This window comes from Panulirus ornatus, chromosome 1 (genome assembly GCF_036320965.1).
Source record: "Panulirus ornatus isolate Po-2019 chromosome 1, ASM3632096v1, whole genome shotgun sequence".
In the NCBI taxonomy this organism is placed as follows: Eukaryota; Metazoa; Arthropoda; class Malacostraca; order Decapoda; family Palinuridae; genus Panulirus; species Panulirus ornatus.
Window position 1 is genome coordinate 35628798 of NC_092224.1, and position 18204 is coordinate 35647001.

Sequence of the window (18204 nt, forward strand, 5' to 3'; positions counted from 1 at the left end):
ATGGTTCACAAACTTGTAGGTAAACGTTTTACCCCGAATGAGGCGAAAGATTTTATCTTCAACAGGATTGATAACATATGCAATGATTTACCAATGAGAGTGGTTGAATGTGGGATATGTTTAAGAATAAACTTAATTAATATTTTTGCTTCAAATCCATGACTGACATTACGGATGTCTCCTCACTTACATGAAAACTTTTATTTGTACTCTTATCACACCGATCTATGATTTTTATACCTCTTCCACCTATCACAAACAGCCTCGAAGAGACCCAGTGGTCTCTTGCTGTTTAAATTCCTTTGTATTGCCAATGAAAATAAGGTTATATGGTTTATTTGGGGAGCGAGACAGGTTGGTCTCAGTGTGAATTTGAAAGGAGAGAACTTGGAGGATATGGAGTGTTTTAGATGCCTAGGAATGAACATGGCAGTAAATGAAACCATGGAGCTAGAGGTGAAGCATAGGGTAGGTAAGGGAATAAGGTCCTGGATGCATCGAGGAGTTTATGGAAAAAGAGGTCCATTGTGTGTGAGGGCAACGATGGGTATATTTGATGGCATGATTATCTCGACGGTTATGTATGGGTGTGAGTCTTGGGCCCTGAAATGCAAAGGGATGGAGGAGGGGTGGATGTGCTGGAAACATGAAATGCTTGAAGACAGTATGTGGTGTGAGGAAGATTGATCCTGATAGGAATGACTGTGTAGGAGAGAGGTGTGGTGTCAAGCAGAGTACGAATGAAAGAAGTAAACCGGGTGTTGTGAAATATTATGGACATACGGATGAGTGATGACGGACTGACAAAGAGGATAAACACGTCAGAAGTGGAGGGAGTAAGTGGAGAGAGGCATGGGAGGATGGAGTGAGAGGCTTCGAGTTGTCAGGACCTGAACGTGCAAGAGGGTGAGAGGCAAACATGGGACAATTCTAATGAAATCAATTTGAAATACAAGGAAGCAACGTGCTAGCTATCAGTGGGTCGAACCAGGGCTTATGCAATTGTCTGGGAAAACCATGGAGTGGACTGCGATGTGGGGCTTGGCTGTGGATGGCGGGGGCTTTGTTTTCGGTGCATTATGCATGAGAGCTAGAGAGCGGATACGAACAAATGAGGCTATTTTTCATCCATTCCCATCGCCACCTCGCCGACACGGGACGCGGCGAACGTATATGATAGAAAAAAAAAAAGAATATTACTATCATCAGTGTTGTCATCATGCACACGCACAGAACACCACAACGACACACGATATGTTCTGCGACAGCTGATAAGAAGTTCCCACCCTCTTCAGTGTTAATGAAACACAAGCAAAAACTTTGAATAGGTCAGCTGATAGATGCGGCCGTTAGCCTCTTATGTCGACAGACGAAGTTAATGAATTTATATAATGACTCGGTAAATCATAGCAGTCTTTGTTTTAGAAATATATATATATATATATATATATATATATATATATATATATATATATATATATATATATATACACACAATACTTGATCGCCGTTTCCCACGTTAGCGTGGAAGCGCTAGGAACAGAATTAGAAAGACCGCATCCTCCCATAGTCATTCTCTGGCAGTCATATATATATATATATATATATATATATATATATATATATATATATATATATATATATATATATACACTCTGTAACGACACAGTTCGGTCAGAACCATCATTCAGTACCTAACTTAGGACCCTATTCTAAGTTATGAGCGTTTAGATCTAAGTTAAGATTCCCTGCCAAGACGTCTTACGCGATCGACTTGCGGCGCTGCGCGATCCATCGATTGCGCAGATTGCGTGTTGTTGCCTGACATGTAGGAGGAGCGATGTTAGAGTGTGTGCGTGTGTCTATTAGTGTGTCTGTGTGTGTAAAAAAGTTACACATTTTGTAACAAGCACAGCGAAGTATTTTATGTATTATTTTTGGTAGCAACAAGACATTGTACACAGACTACGTCTGTCTACAATGTCTGTTGTTAATTGTTTGCCTCTTACTATTGTAGTTCTACGTGACTTCAGTATCCCAAGGTATTGTATTATAGCTGTAGCCCAACTAACCTTGGGTATTGCCCCCACCTGACTTACCAACCAAGGGTATTGTGTTGTTGTATTTGTAGGCTTGATTGTCTCATTAACCCAGGGTATTGTATTGTTGTATTGTAAGCCGAATTGTCTCATCAACCCAGGGTATTGTATTGTTATAATGTTTGCCGTTGTAACTCCCTAACCCATGGTATTGTACTGTTGTATTGCAGGCCGAATTGTCTCATCAACCCATGGTATTGTATTTTTGTATCGTAGGCCGAACAATCTCATTGACCTAGGGTATTGTATTGCTACATTGTATGGCGATCTAACTAACAAACCCAGGGTACTGTATTGCTATATCGCTTGCCGGTGTAACTCAATAACCCAGGGTATTGTATATTTTTACTGTAGACTGAAATGACCCTTTGACCTGGGGTATTATATTGTATTGTATTGTCGGCCGAACTAACTCATTCATCCAGGGTAATGTATTCGATCTACAAGATGCACTACTCCACCAGGGTAATGTATTATTATAGATATTTCGATGTATAAGTTTGTGAATTACTGGAAGTATTTGTATCATTGGTATATCACATGTTGCTCTTACTGTATATTGTTATATGATGCTGGTTCTCTTAGTATACTGTTATATGTTGCTATCCCAGTATATTGCTCTAATGTTGTTCTTCCTGTATATAGCTATATACATATACTGCTCTCCCACTATACCGTTATATTTCATATAACACCATTAACGACATAAAATGAATATATCGATTCGTTTTTCGAAAAATTACTTTGTTTTCTCTCCCATTATGACTTATACGCTTCAGGAACTTAACACGAGCCGTAATACAGATCTCTTTTCTGTGTTATTCATTCTAATGTCAGAAATCAAGTCACGGTTATCAGATAAAAGATGCGTATTCAGCATTCACAGCAGTAGAATCAACATTTAAATACCTCATCCCTTGCCCTATCATCATTGCTTGTAAGGCGAGGGATGGTGCCGGATGCGTGTAGAACTCCTTTCCCTTTAAGGGACATGAGATGAGCTCCCACGGGTGTAGAACTCCCTTCCTGTATGGTGTAAGAAATGAGGATCCCTATGAGTGTAGTAGAAATACATCCCCGTGCACTACAAGACAGATAGGGTACCCATCAGTGTAGTAGAACTCCTTCCTCGCACAGTACTAATTACATTTAGATCGCCACCATTACATTTCTCATGCGAAACCGTAGTATATATATATATATACATATATCTGTGTGTGTGTGTGTGTGTGTGTATCTAGTCTCAGAATTCCAGAAAGTTTAGCCAAGGGAAACCTTCCAACGGGAGCTATTGCTTGTGACCAAAATCAATATGACTCTACTAAAAGTAATGGATAAAAAAGCTGTGGTACAATTCTTTAGCTTTATTTTGAAAAAAAAGGAGGAAACAATTAACAAGGGTGGAGTTTTTGAGTCAAACTCCTTTTGAGTTACCCGTCATCATCTACAAAACAAACTATACAGGGTTTTTTAAAATATTTACAAGAAGCACCATCAATATTTAGAAAAATAAATACATGAAGAAATTGTACAAAGGAAATCTTTGGCACCTTTTGTTGATGCTGTAGCATATGTGTGCTCATGTGAGGCCTAGCAGGGTGCTAGGCCACCATGAGACATGTGTGCTAGGCCATCATGATACAGTGTGTGCTAAGCCACCATGATACATGTGTGCTAGGCCACCATGATACAGGGTACTAGGCCACCATGATACAGGGTACTAGGCCACCATGATATAGGGAGCTAGGCTACCATGGTACAGGGTGCTGAACCACCGTCATACAGGGTGTTAAGCCACCATGTTACAGGGTGTTAGGCCACCATGATACAGGGTGCTAGGCCACCGTGATACAGGGTGCTAGGCCACCATGATACAGGATACTAGGCCACCATGATACAGGGTGCTAGGCCACCGTGATACAGGGTGCTAGGCCACCATGATACAGGGTGCTAGGCCACCGTGATACAGGGTGCTAGGCCACCATGATACAGGGTGCTAGGCCACCGTGATACAGGGTGCTAGGCCACCATGATACAGGGTGCTAGGCCACCGTGATACAGGGTGCTAGGCCACCGTGATACAGGGTGCTAGGCCACCATGATACAGGGTGCTAGGCCACCGTGATACAGGGTGCTAGACTACCATGATACAGGTTACAAGGCCACCATGATAGTGCCGGCGAGAATGACACTGTACATACCACGATGTGCTGGACTTTGCGGGAATAATGGTGAATACGAAAATGAAAAATGATGATATAAACATGATAATGAAGTGTGGGTGGGTGGGTGTGGGTAGTGGGAAGGGGGTAAAGGGTTGCCGTGTCGCGGGGCGGCAGCGGCGACGACGACGCGAGAGGTGACGTGCGGACGTTCCGCTGGAGACGAAGGCACTTTTGCGACGGGGAGCCTCAGAGGTTAGCCGGAACCTGAGGTGGGAGGGCGTAGCTGTAGGGGTGGATGGGTGCCGGTCTGGAGGGCGTGGCGGAGAGGGAGGAGTGGTGGGCGGCGGCAGCGGCTGCGGCCGTGGGCGGTCGGAGGTACGTAGGGTAACCGTATACATCCCTGGCAGCAGCAGCGGCGGCGGCCGCTTTATCTAAGGGCGCTGCGTGCAGCTGAGGGGCGCGACTCAAGAGGTACGGAGACATCATATGGCTGTAGTACAGGTAGGGGTAGGGTAATGAGGATCCTGGCATACCTGTCGGGATGCTGCCGGGGAGGCCCGTGGAATACGTGGGCGATGGCAGGCAAGGGCGCGGGGCGGCTGGGGACAACATGCTGACCTCATTCGGCCTCGGGTCCGCGGGGACTGGCGGCGTGTGGGTCTTTCTGGTCTCTGCCGCCGCCGCTGCCGCCATCATGGACGCGGCAGACATGAGGGGCGATACTAGGGACGCCGGTGTGTCCTCGACCTCCGTCTTGATGATCTGTGGCGGGGGCAGGAACGGTGGCGGGGGCGTCGGCGGACTCTCGACGTCGACTTTCTCGTCGCCCGGGTCCTTCTCCACGGACATGGACGACGCCGGTCGGTCGTCCAGGTCAGATGCGTCCAGGTCCCCGCTGTCGACGCTGTTCAGGCGGGCGCGCTTGTCCAATGTCGCTGTGAAGGGGATGAGGACGAGTTGTGTATCAGTCTAATAATTAAGTTGTGTTATTGTGAATATGGCAGATGATTAAGCTATGGTGACGCTAAATGGGTCAGATAATTAGGTCGTGGTCAAGATGTTCTTGAATAAGGAGCATATGGTCATGGTGGACCGGTTAAATAAGTTGAACAAGAAGGATATGGTCATATCGAACTGGCTGAAGAATGAGGCTATGGTCATGATGAACTGGTTGATTAAGCTATAGTAATAATGACTTGGATGAAAAGAAAAAGCTATGGTCATGATTAGTCACACGAGGCAATTGTTATGATGAAATGATTAAATAAGGAGGCAATGGACATGAGTTATCAGATAATGGACTTATTATGGTCATGAATAATTCCTCGAATAATGAGGTTGTGATCACGCTGAATCGGTCAAATAAGAAGAGTCTGGTTGGATGACACGATCAGATAGGGAGGTTACGGTCATGTTGATTTGGTTGAATAAGTAGGCTATAGACACGTCAATCTCGTCTAATCAGGAGGATATGAACCTGTTAATGTGGTCGGAAACACGAAGGCTTTAGTCATGTTAAACTGGTCCAGTAAAGAGACTCTGGTCTTAGTAATGACTAATATTTTTGATAGGGAAAATGAGCTTTGAGCTTACCATCGTTTGCATCGGTAGGTTTCTCTGGCGAAGCTGTAGTCTCTGCTGCCTGTGGTGAAGTTCCTCCAGACCTCTTCTTTGAACGTAACTGTCCATTCTCACGAAAACCTTTGGCGAAGGGGTTATTGTCGATCTTGAGCTGCGTGATGCGTTCGTTCTGGTAGGCTGTGACGGCCATGAAACAGGTCTGGGGGAAGGTGAAGGTGTTGAAGGCGGCCCAGTGGAGGGAGACCAAGTCTGGCGCCGCCACGATGTGGATCCTGGGCTGGTATTTGTGCATTGAGTTGAGGATGATGTGACCCTGCTGGTCCAGGTTGTTGTTGGTCAGCTTCAGCTTCTGGAAGCTGATGGGATGACGCATCCACTGCGCCCCGGAGGCTGGAGAGTCCGGGTGGATGTACAGGCGACCAGGCATGTGGGGCTCAGCCTTGCCCGCCACCACCCACTCCTTGCCCTGGAACTTATAGCGGGAGTCGTCCGCTGGAACGATGTCCATCAGCACAAAGTATTTAGTGTTTGGCTCCAGACCACTCGCGGACATCTTAACCGTCGGAAACATTCGCCTGGAAAGAGAAGAAAGACTTTTATTACAACATGCTAACCACAAGAAAACATTTAAAAACCACGCAATAGACATGTTACGATCACGAAAGTAAATTACTCAGAATATTATCACAGACTAAAAACAAAGACAGTAATCCACAAATACCCCTAAACCCAGGAGGGACTCACAACACCGAAAAACACTTGAGCTTGGTTTTGTTGACAAGGTAAAGTGAGTCAAATATTTGAGCTCAAACAGGGAAACCAGGCGACACCAGCGAGAGGACGGGACACACACACACACACACACACCTCCTACACTTCCCAGTTTACTGAATACACAAGGGATCGGATTACCAGCAGCACCTCTCTCCTCCTGATGGGTGTGCCACAGGGGCTGCCCACCTACCCACCCACCATCCTGCCCAACTCTACCATACTCAAGCCCACCCCGCGTGGGAACTAACCTCATATCTACTGTTTACATTACAAATATTAGTGAACCAGAATAAATAGATATAGATAGTATAAACTGGGAGATAAGGGTAAAAATAAAACACATATGTAAATTACTCGGTAAGTGGTACAGAGACCATCTATGTTCATAAGGGCAATGTGATAACTAGATATATTTTTTTTTCATGTTGAAAACCAAAATATCAAAAACTCTTATTTAAATTATAAGAATAAATGGTATTAATTTCACAAGATCAAAAAAATATAAAGAACCAAATTAATACAGTAAATATTTGCATATGGGCGGTCATATCGTGAAGGTAAGGTTCAGAATAAATTAGATTTAATCTGAGGAAGGTAGCGGGCGGCTCTCAGCGGCGGCGTTGGAAACGCTAGCGGCGGCGGCGGCGATGCGAGAATCGGCGGAGGGACGCGACTGTCTCCGCTACGGCCGTCAACGCGCATATTACGGAAAAGATACGAGATAAAATTACCTTACATATCTCTTCATTACTGGTAATTACATATGACTAACATTCATAATTCTAACGCCAAAAAAAGGGATCGAGCATTAACGATAAAAAATTACCAGATTTGTACATAATTTCACGTAATTAATTAATTCCTTCATAAATCTTGGGTTGGTTTGGTGTTAGTAGGGAGGGAGGTGGTTGGGGGAGGGGAGAGGGGGTTTGGTATCTGTGGTAGCTATGTGGGCAGGATACCCGAGCCTTGTTATTACAGGGCCCTCGGGGGCCCGTCCAGCTCTCCTCTTGGGATTACAGGGACCACACGCGCGGGCAAAACCAACGGAATGATCCCATATCACCAAACCACCTTATTGTCTCCCGCCACGATCAAAGCGGGCGGCGCTAAATTGAATTGTCCGTTGTGGGAGGCTGAGGCCGGCGGCGTCCACGGCCTGATTGTAGACGGCCGACGGGATCGGCATGTTTGCGGTCTAGCTCTCGGGGGAAGGTATGTGGCTGTCTTTTTTGTGTCTGCGTCCCAGGCGACACACACATACACACACACATCCCTCCTGCTGCTGGCGGCGCAGCAGCAGGTGTGAATGTAATGAGGTCGTGGACAGAAGTATTTCAAACGATGTCTTGTGTTTTGACGCTTGTTTAATGTGTGGGAGGAGGAGGGAGGAGGAGGAGGAGGGAAGGACTGGACTGGTTGGGTGTACACAAGCAGGTTAGGCTTTTAACTTACCGACCCAGTTTGGTGATGATCATCTCCGTGCCGAATTTATTAAACTGGTTCCACAGGTTTTCATTCTCCAGGCGCGCCTTGATGCGAGGGTCAGGTTTTCCTCCAGGCAGCCCCGGGGTCGGGAATCCTCCACAGTGGGGAGGGGGCTTCATGTAGTCCCCGGGGAAGCCGTGGGCAAAGGGGGACTGGGCAGGGACGCCTCCTGTAGGAACATGAACAGCATCACGTCAGGACTTGAAGGCTCACAACACTTATCTTTTCTACCATCACTTCTATCTCTTTTTTTTCTCTCTTTCTTAACCATAGATGAATCTTCAAACGTTCAGAACTGATAGGAAACCAAGTCTAAAATGAGGATTAATTATACCAATATTAAGTGGGGGGGAAGGGCTAATTATGGGGAGTAAATGACCGGACGGGTCAAGCACCACTGGTTCTGGCGCGGGACAGCATCACCTTCGGGGGGTAAAACTTACCATGGAACCCTAGCCTGTATTTCTCCAGGTGATCGGTAATATTGGCGGGTAAACCGCCGCCCAAGTACGGGTGAATACCAAGAGGGCCGGGAGGCGCCATACCGCGGCTGCGAAGGTATAGCAGCTCCTCCTCGTACATGATCACGGTATTATCACTTCACTGAGTCTCTCTTTATCACTAGTCTCACTGCACTCTGGACGATCGCGTTTTATCTACCTCACACGAAGACCGGCTGTACGTAATACCATTCACGGGTGCTTGTCGGGAACTACTTTTATTTGCTTCGTGTTGTGGGTTTTGTATGTTCGGAGGCCGCACCCTCCGCCGGGCTCAGCCAACCAGCGGCGCGGTGGTCAGTCGAGAGGGCGGAGCGTGTCTGATCTGTGTGGCGGCAGGGGCGGGGCCTTGTCCGCGCGGGCTTGCTGAAGAGATCGCCGACGAGAATGTTTGTTTTTGACCCCCCCTGGGAATTGTCCCTCACAGGTGTGGCCTATTAGTGAATGAGAAAATGGCAGGTTTTATGAAGGTCCGGCCATTAAAATTTGAGATGGCAAGAGATAAGGATTGGGACAGGGCCGTGAACACCCTTACACGGAGGGTAAATGTGACTTCGCCTCCACCTACCGTAGTCAAACACCCATTGGATCAGGTCAAAGAACGCCCTCAAAAATGCCATACGGATCCTTGATACACTTTATGAATGAACATAACCACTTCGTAGTTAGTCAACGGTTGTTACGCGTCTGAGAAAAAGAGGCGCGCGCATGCGGCCGCCAATATATGTATTAACATACACACCAGTGAAGAAAATGTTAGCTTGAGGTCGTTATCAGAGATTAAGTCTTCGATTATTTTGAACAGGATCTAATGATGATAGGAATATTTAGAGCCTGGCTAAATAAGCTTCATGAATAGATGCTTTCTCCGTTAGGAGCAATGAACAGAGAGAATATACGTCGCTTCACAATTGATATGCTTTTTTCTTTTGCTCATACAGCAAGAGAACAGTTTAAAACCATGGCTATAGACATCAGAAGTACTTTTATCCTTTATGTATATATATATATATATATATATATATATATATATATATATATATATATATATATATATATGACCCATCTTGTAGCTGTAGGCATTTCCTCTCTACATTACTAACACGTGTTGTAAGAAAAAGCCATTTGATAAGTGACATGATCTATGAAAGATGTTCGACAGCTAAACAGGACTTCCAGGTACGTGTGTCAGAGAGAGATAGAGACAGGAAGAGGAGGAGGAGAGACAACGAAGAGCTCTTAATAACAGTGGTTGGTGGACGGGCCGACCAGACTCCACATCATGAAAGGAAGTTGTCCATTATTTTATCTGTGGCTTTATTAGTGAAACAATTCCGCTCATTCCCCCCCGACCAGACCGGCTTGTCATTACGGAGGTGATCCCTTTGTGCGTGTTTAAGTACCTCTGTGTGGGGCCAGCCTCCCTGGCCGCACCTCGGGGACTCACCACTCCTTAAACTGGACAGTGAAAATCCCGGTTTTGTGTCAGCTGGATCGGCCGAGGTGGGCCCAAGGTCTGGCTGAGTACGTCCTCAGGATTACACTGAAAAGGGGGAGGGGGAGAGGTAGAAGACATTGCCGGGAGACTGACGCGGTGATTTTTGTCTGTCGCAAACGTCTCGTTGCGTTACGAGACACCAGAGGATTAATGCTCATTTTCAATGTGACGGGTTTGTAAACGAGAGATACCCACGATTCAGCGCTTCCAGCGTGTGCGATAAGTTTATCGAGATCTCGTTGTGGTATCGATTTAAAAAAAAAGAAAAAAATAAAAAAATAAAAATGGTAACCTCTGATACATCCTGCTTATCACAGGAGGATCACATTAAAGGACCTTCAATATCGTGCTCGACATTCGGATCAGCGAGGATCTACTGAGTGCTACAGTGATGATGGTAGATCCTGCTTGCCACCTTTGGGGACCATCTAGTCATGATTTCCGTGAACAAGAAGACCACTCTAGAGGCATGGCGGTGGTTGGTCTTCAAGTCCTCTGCTTTAAGGGGTGGAGTGAGGAGTGCTCAACCACCTCCGCCGCCGCTGCCGCAGCCGCCGTCCCCGGGAACCATCCATCCGTCTTCATTTCCGTAAACCGGAGATCAAATCGCATCACGGAAGTCTCGGGGTAAGTTCTCCGCACCAAGAGGAACCCGAAGTGATGTAAGCGACGGGGTTGTATAACTCCCGCAGGAGCTATTGGTCATCGAGGGAGAATATCTGTCATAAGGGGAGTGGTATGGATGGTGGTTCCTTTGGGATCTCCCCACCACTTGTCATCAACGCCACCTGAGCAACGATGCCATCACCTGAGCGGTTGGCGACGGCGGCGCCCGTAACTACCTTGAGCAGCGCTGCCAACACGTGGGCAGCAACGCTCCCACTCCTACTTAAGAAGCGCTATCGCTGCCTGAGCGGCGCTATCACCACCTGAGCAGCGTTCTCAGCGCCGACGCAGAACTTCACCACCAGATCAGTGTCATCATCTCCTGAGCAGCGCCTCGCCTTCCTGAGTAGTATTATCGCCACCTGTGCAGCGCCATCATCACCTGTGCAGCGCCATCATCACCTGTGCAGCGCCATCACCACCTGTGCAGTGCTGTCATAACCTAAGCAGTGCCATCACCTCCTGTGCAATGATTTCATCACCCAAGCACTGCTGTCACCATCTTCAGGTGCTGTCACCACCTGAACAGCACTGTCACCACCGTAGCAAATGCCCTCACAATATGAGTAGCTTCCCCCATCCACCATCTCTCACCACCTGAGCAGTGCCCCGCACCCTCTATCACCACCTGAACGGTAATAATACAAACCTGGCCTTTTCCGTCAGCACCTGAGATGCACCATCAGCGGTGAAACAATCAGCCGATAACAATTCTATTATTGTGACTACAGACACCTTTCCAAAACGGATTACTGGTGATCACACAGGAGGCATCAACGTTCTTGATCTAGTTGTCAACACCAGCAGCGACCTGGTAACCTCTTAGGACGCAGGTGTTGCCGTGGTGAAGAGTGTCTGCCAAAGCAAACGAGTACAAATATACACAAGATCGAAAATTAGTAGCAAGAAACTCTTATTCCTAACTTACAGAGGAGCAAACCTTGAGAAAATGTAGGATTAAGTTAGCAACAGTATACGGATAGATCTTCTTGGTGTAAATATATTTGAAGAGATAATGTGATAAATTCCAAAGAAAAACATATAGATTCAGTGAAACTATCGAATTCGTCACAAGAAAGAAACCTAATAACTTTGAATCAGTGTAGAATAGTGAAGATCACCAAGAAGTTATAATGATATAGAGTGAGTATATAAGTAGAAGACGAATTAGAATAAGACAAAGTAAAAGCAGACATGGAAAGAGAATGTTCCTAAGCCAAAAGACAACCTTAAAGAATTATTCAACGACGTACGACATAAAAGGAAGATAAGATACACCAGGACCACAAACAAACGACCATTGAGAGAGAACTAACCGAGAATAAGAAAAAAAAAATGGGTTTCAGGTGACACAAATCCCTCAGTTCTCTGTTCACAGTTGATGATCCATGCACACCATGCCATAAACATTTCTCTCCATGGCCAGATGTCGAAAAATTAAAGGCGTCAGAGACTGAGCTACAGAATTTTGAACTACGTACACCAGACTAACCCGAGCAAATCGACTGACCCCAAATTAACCCAGCGCCCATGAGTGTTGAATGAGGTCAGATGGCAACTGATATATTCTTCCCAGGACCACAGTAGCTAACAAATCTCTCAAGCGAAGGTACGGTATTAAAATTAGGAAGTGTTACTCCTGTATATAACAAAGAAGAAACATACTTGAAATTTGCAACCTTAAGAAGCCTCATGTCCGGTCTAAGATGATGGGAAAATAATGACAAATAAATTGTGCTATTCCTAGGATGAAGCAGTATATATAATTGCAAATATGTAATATGATATGATAATGTATACAATAATGGACAATCTGTATGGCTTCCGCAACAAAAGATCTTGTCTTATAAATCCATTGGAGTTTCATCGGTTTTTATATTATAACACTTGGAATTCAAAAGTAACCCCAGACGTCATATACTTAGATTTTTAAAGTGCACGTGTTGAAGTACCACGCAAAAGAACTTCTAAAATAAGTCAAAATCACGTGGCAAAATAAAAAAAGACGAACTGTGTACACGAAGTGGAGGGAGGCTGGCCTCCCACTAGTCGTGTGCAACGTGCAATTCTTGGCCTATTTAGCCGCTGGAGAGACTGAGCTGAGCTGACAGGTGCTATACCACAGGGATCGTGTCCTCGACCCTCTATTCTCTCTATGTACTACAGGAACGAACCCGGAACCGCGTCTGAAATCCAAAATCTCACATTTTCGTGGATAACACCGAACTGTGAGGGCGAACGATGAATTATCAAGACTGCGAGATAATTAAGATATATATTTGACCAATTAGGAGAACGGTCAGAGAAAGGGCGATTGAAATGTAACGTTGACAGAAGACTCATGCACGTTGGAGATGAGAACGCGAAACATTACCGTCAACTACTGGGAACTCTGGTGTTCGGAGCAGGTGAAGGACGGTATCAGAGGTTCGTAACCTGCAAGAGTCTGAAGTACTCTTAAAGATAGTGTTATAACAGCCAGAAGGCATTTGAACCAGAGGATATCAGACATAACGTTAGTTTCAAAGACATCTTCATAGTCCTATCCACTTCGGGGACTCCAAACTACAAAAAAAGGTGAAGGAAAACTTAGATTGCAATGGTATTACGAAATCGATGTCAGTTCTGAAAAAAAAGAAACTTTAAAGAAGAGACTCTTCTATCAAGAAACGTAAAGTGAGTAGGGGCTTCATACAAGTTTGCCAAATTCTGAATAAATACAGTAATTTAAATCACTAAGACTTTTTTTTTTTAACATGATACAGTCACCGGCACAAATGTATTCAAGCTTGAAGCTAAAAGATGTATAATTATAATGCGTGAGGTTAGAGAAAGTGTTTACTGAACAGAACCGTTGAACACTGGAACAAATTACCAGTGAACGTTGGATGTGCAAAGCCTTTTATGAACACCTTCCAAAACCAGTTGAACAAATATCTCCGGCATTCAAGCATTTACAAGATAATGCTAATGATAAAAATCATAGTAATACTACTTCTACTGCTTATAAATATAATAATAATGATAATGATAATGATAATTATGATAATGATAATAATAATAATGATAATAATGATAATTAAAATAATGATAATGATAATAATGATAATGATAATGATAATGATAATAATGATAATAATGATAATAATAATAGCAATAACAAACGATAGGGTATATTTTCTACCAGCTCAGATGTGGTACCTCCAGACTATGAAACCATTTTCAGTGTGGAGAGCAGTGTACCACAGTGTAGAGAAGTGTAGTGTGGTAAGAGAGAATTGGACAGTCGCCAGAGGATATCATATTCTAGACTGTCGCCAATTGGTGTTCCACCGTAGACTGTCGCCAATTGGTGTTCCACTGTAGACTGTCGCCAATTGGTGTTCCACTGTAGACTGTCGCCGATAAGTGTTCCATTCCAGACTAGCCAGTCGGTGTTTTATTCCAGACAGTCGCCAATGGGTATGCTGCTCCACTCAGTCGCCAATCTATGTTCCACTCCACACAGTCACCAATGGGTATTCCATTCCAGACAGTCGCCAATGCGTATTCCTTTCCAGTCTGTAGTGAATGAATATTACATTCCAGACTGTTGTCATTGGACGGTCCATTCCATTCCATTCCAGTGAAGTTCCATGCTTGCTATACTTAGCGGTACGCGTTTTATCTTCTAGTGCCGTTGTTGCTAGAGGGAGTGGAGGATGGGGAGAAAGCCTCCCTCTAGCGGCTCTATCCTTACCTCAGCTATCTAGAATAGATCCAATCTAGAAACAGGTCACTAGATGACTGTGGCATAGACCACATAGACCATTATCTGTTCTTGTAGTTTCTGTGTAGGTTCTCTCACCACCTGAGCAATCCTTTCGCCACCTGGGCGACCCCATCACCACCTGAACAATCCTATCGCCACCTGGGCGACCAAATCACCACCTGAGCATTCCTATCGCCACCTGAGCAGTCCTATCGCCACCTGAGCGACCCCATCACCACCTGAGCAATCCTTTCACCACCTGAACAGTGTTTTCACCACCTGAGGAATTCCATCACCATCTGCGCTATCGTATCACCACTTGAGCAACCCTATCCCCACCTGAGCCATCTTACCACCACCTGAGCAGTGCTATCACCACCTGAGCAGTGCCCTCGCCACCTGAGCGGTATCACGTGTCTCCTCACCTCCCATATAAGCGTTGGAATCCAGAAAAAAAACATCGATTTAGGATCACACTGGCTACATTTGTTGCTCAGGAAATGTTTGCGAGATATTTATTTCTGTATGCAAATGAGCGAGAGGTCCCGCAGCTTACAAATGTGGGCCATCAGGGTCATAGTTCTTGCTACACTACTCTGGTGGGGCTACACCACTCGTTGGGGGATATGATACTGGTTGGGGCTACACCACTGGTAGGGGGGCTACAACACTGGTGGTTGGCTACACTGTTGGTAAGGGGCTACAGCACTGGTGGCAGACAGCGTTCACATAAGTTGGGTCTCCAACCGACACTGGTATAAGCAGCCGACACAAGTATTTGTGACCGACACTGGCATATCCAGTCGATACTCGTATATCCAAGCGATTTTGCTGCATGAAGCCGATGAAGGTATAACCAATTGATGCTGGTATATCCAAGCGGTAGAGATATATCACCTTGTACTGGTATATGCAGCCGATACAAATATATCCACGCGCCACTGGTATATCCAGAGGATAGTGGTATGTCCAGCCGATTCTGGTGTATCCAGCCGATTCTAATACATCCAGCTGATACCGGAATATTCAACCGATACTCGTACATCCAGCCGATACCGGTATATTCAACCGATACTCATACATCCAGCCGATACAAACGTTTCCAACCGACATCTAATAAAATGGCCAGTGTCCAGAATTTAACTGAAGGAGTTCATAAGTTCACAGGGATAAACTTAGAGGCTATGGGGTGATTCACAAGCCAGAACTGATGTAGCGGAAGAGCTAGGCCGCCGTGGTGTCGTGGTTATTGTTGCTGACCATGAATCACTCGCCGTGGTTCGAATCCTCGACAAGATGTTGGCGCACAACGAAAAGCAGATGTCCATCTTCCTCTCTCACAGCTGGTCGATTAATGCGTACCTGGCGTAGACTAGAATATATATATATATATATATATCTATATATATATATATATATATATATATATATATATATATATATATATATATATCCTTTGAGAGCTGGATAGCGAGGGTATCTAGTTGTTCACGCCGTCTCTGCTACCATATAATAAGACCAATAAGTTCATTTTGATCAGCAAGTCAACAATATGACGTCTTTATTTGTTTCGTAAATTATATGTTTATACGATAAGTGCCTCATCCAATAAGGGTGTAAACTTCAAGAGAGATATGCTGGAAGATCTGGCGGGGATAGTGGTGTTCAATCCTGTTACTTTAGGTTTCAGAAAAGCCAGTATGGAAAGCATCGCAGTGGCATCGGGCAATGCGATCCTCTACCCAGGTTGCAGCTGCAGGTGACAAGTTAAGAGACAGCTAGATTTCAGGCGTCTTGGGGGTCATGATGGGTCAATATCAAGGACTTTGTGATCACTTTTACCGACACTAATGTTCTTGGTGATGCCATCTTACTGTATCCATATCTTGCTGTATCCTGTATCCCGTGTCCCTCGCGTCATGTAACTTGTTCTCATGTAATTCTTACAATCATACAACATTCTGTAAGTTATAGCTCTTGTATGTGATATACCCTCAAGCCTCCTTTGTGTTGTAAACAGTGGTATAACATCTTATTGTATGCTTCATAGGTGAGAATTCTGAGCCTACCATTACACTGTTATGAACGTCAACATCTTTGTATGTTTACCGATCTTATATACATAAATTCTTTCTGATGCTTCGTATCTGAACATCCGGATTTCTCTGCATTATGCATTAATGCCATAAACTATGTCCCTCCATTTCCTGACGGAGTGAGGGCCTTCTGGGTGCCTAGTCTCACTTGGGCTTACATGTCACCCCTCCTTGGTCGATGTGTTGTACCCGCTATACGCTTCATACTTACCTCCACCTACCCCTTGCCATGGGCTCTTCACCCACACCATTACAGGGTCACCTATCACCTTCGTGTATGGATGTATTGTACCCACTTTACGTTCTATGCTTGTCTCTCCCTACCCGCAGCTAAACAGTTCTTCACGCACACACACACTCTAATACAGATTTACTTTCTCCGTGCATGTTCAAGCAAGCATAGATTCAGAACCGATGAAGTCGATCTTCATTTATCCGACAGATAAATAATACTTATGCTGATTCGTCTTACATTTTAGACGGTCAAATATACACAGTGTTTCTGTGTGCCTCGTTCTATGTAAATCGCAAATAAAAAGACAAAGAACGCGGGCTTTACATCCTGTGGCACCCCACAGCCACCTCCGAGCAACTCCAGCCGCGAAATTTTGCCTGATTGACATCTTGACAGTCAGATTTCATCAGCGTAGATTGCATATTATATATATAACAACTGTGATAACATTTGCTTTATTAGAAAACGAGTTGTTTATGCGTCGGAAATTGAGTCATTAGCTTGTGGTCGGAGGCAATTTCCAAGATTAATTCAGTAAATTCCTGTAATTTTTGTGATGGCGTGAAATAAGCACTGATGTGTGTGATGGGAGAGCCAGCCGCCCGCGTGTGATCATGTTGACCCCAGCACCACACCCCAGGTTCTCATACACACCCCTCTCTCCTCTCCTCTCCTCTCTCCCCTCCCCACTAGGACCGTTCCCAGTGCTAGTCCCCCTCGGCACCGTAGCCCAGGTTCAGTTCTACATACACACCCCCTGGCACCATCCCCAGTTCCCCTTCACTCAAGCGCTAAATCCCAGGTTCAGGCCTACCCAGCTCCTCTGTGCACCAGCGTCTTCCCCCTCAGCTCCCATCAGTCCCTATGGCGATCTCCCCCTCTCTATACTGCTTCTACATCACACTTCCTCCCCTTCTCTATACTGCCTCTACATCACACTTCCTCTCCCTCTCTATACTGCTTCTACATCACACTTCTCCCCCTCTCTTTACTGCTTCTACATCACACCTCCTTCCCTTCTCTATACTGCTTCTACATCATACTTCCTCCACCCCCTCTACACTGCCCCCTTATATCCAATACTCCAACCTCAACTCTACACTTTCTCTCACTATAACATTCTCTCCTTGATCGCTAAACACCCATCTTCTAAGTTTGGCATAACCTCTTCCCAGCACCATTGACAGAGCCACCACCACAATCTCCCACACTAATGCGTCACACATCCAACGCACCAACCCGGCACCTACCCCACCACCATCTCCTCCCACACTATTCCAGCACCTCAACCCTGCCCGTTAGCACTCCCACCCAACCAAAGCATCACACATCCATACCCAACTCTCTGACT

At 45.3% G+C, this 18204-nt stretch overlaps 1 protein-coding gene across 1 annotated transcript; it reads right to left on the reverse strand.

Moving 5' to 3' along the window:
* Positions 1 to 3448: 3448 nt before the first annotated feature.
* Positions 3449 to 8837, reverse strand: LOC139748578 (T-box transcription factor TBX6-like). Its single transcript, XM_071661626.1, has 4 exons — positions 8551 to 8837; positions 8075 to 8276; positions 5858 to 6420; positions 3449 to 5199 (listed from the first exon to the last, which is right to left on the reverse strand). The coding sequence occupies exons 1-4, from the start codon at positions 8687 to 8689 to the stop codon at positions 4511 to 4513; spliced, it is 1593 nt and encodes a 530-aa protein (XP_071517727.1). The 5' UTR covers positions 8690 to 8837; the 3' UTR covers positions 3449 to 4510.
* Between the last annotated feature and the right edge of the window lie 9367 nt (positions 8838 to 18204).

Coding starts and splice junctions, on each gene's coding strand:
- LOC139748578 (XM_071661626.1), bottom strand. CDS start 8,689: ATGTACGAGGAGGAGCTGCTATACCTTCGCAGCCGCGGTATGGCGCCT. Junction 8,277..8,550: donor ATACAGGCTAGGGTTCCATG/GTAAGTTTTACC, acceptor ATGTTCCTACAG/GAGGCGTCCCTGCCCAGTCC. Junction 6,421..8,074: donor ATCATCACCAAACTGGGTCG/GTAAGTTAAAAG, acceptor TTCTCTTTCCAG/GCGAATGTTTCCGACGGTTA.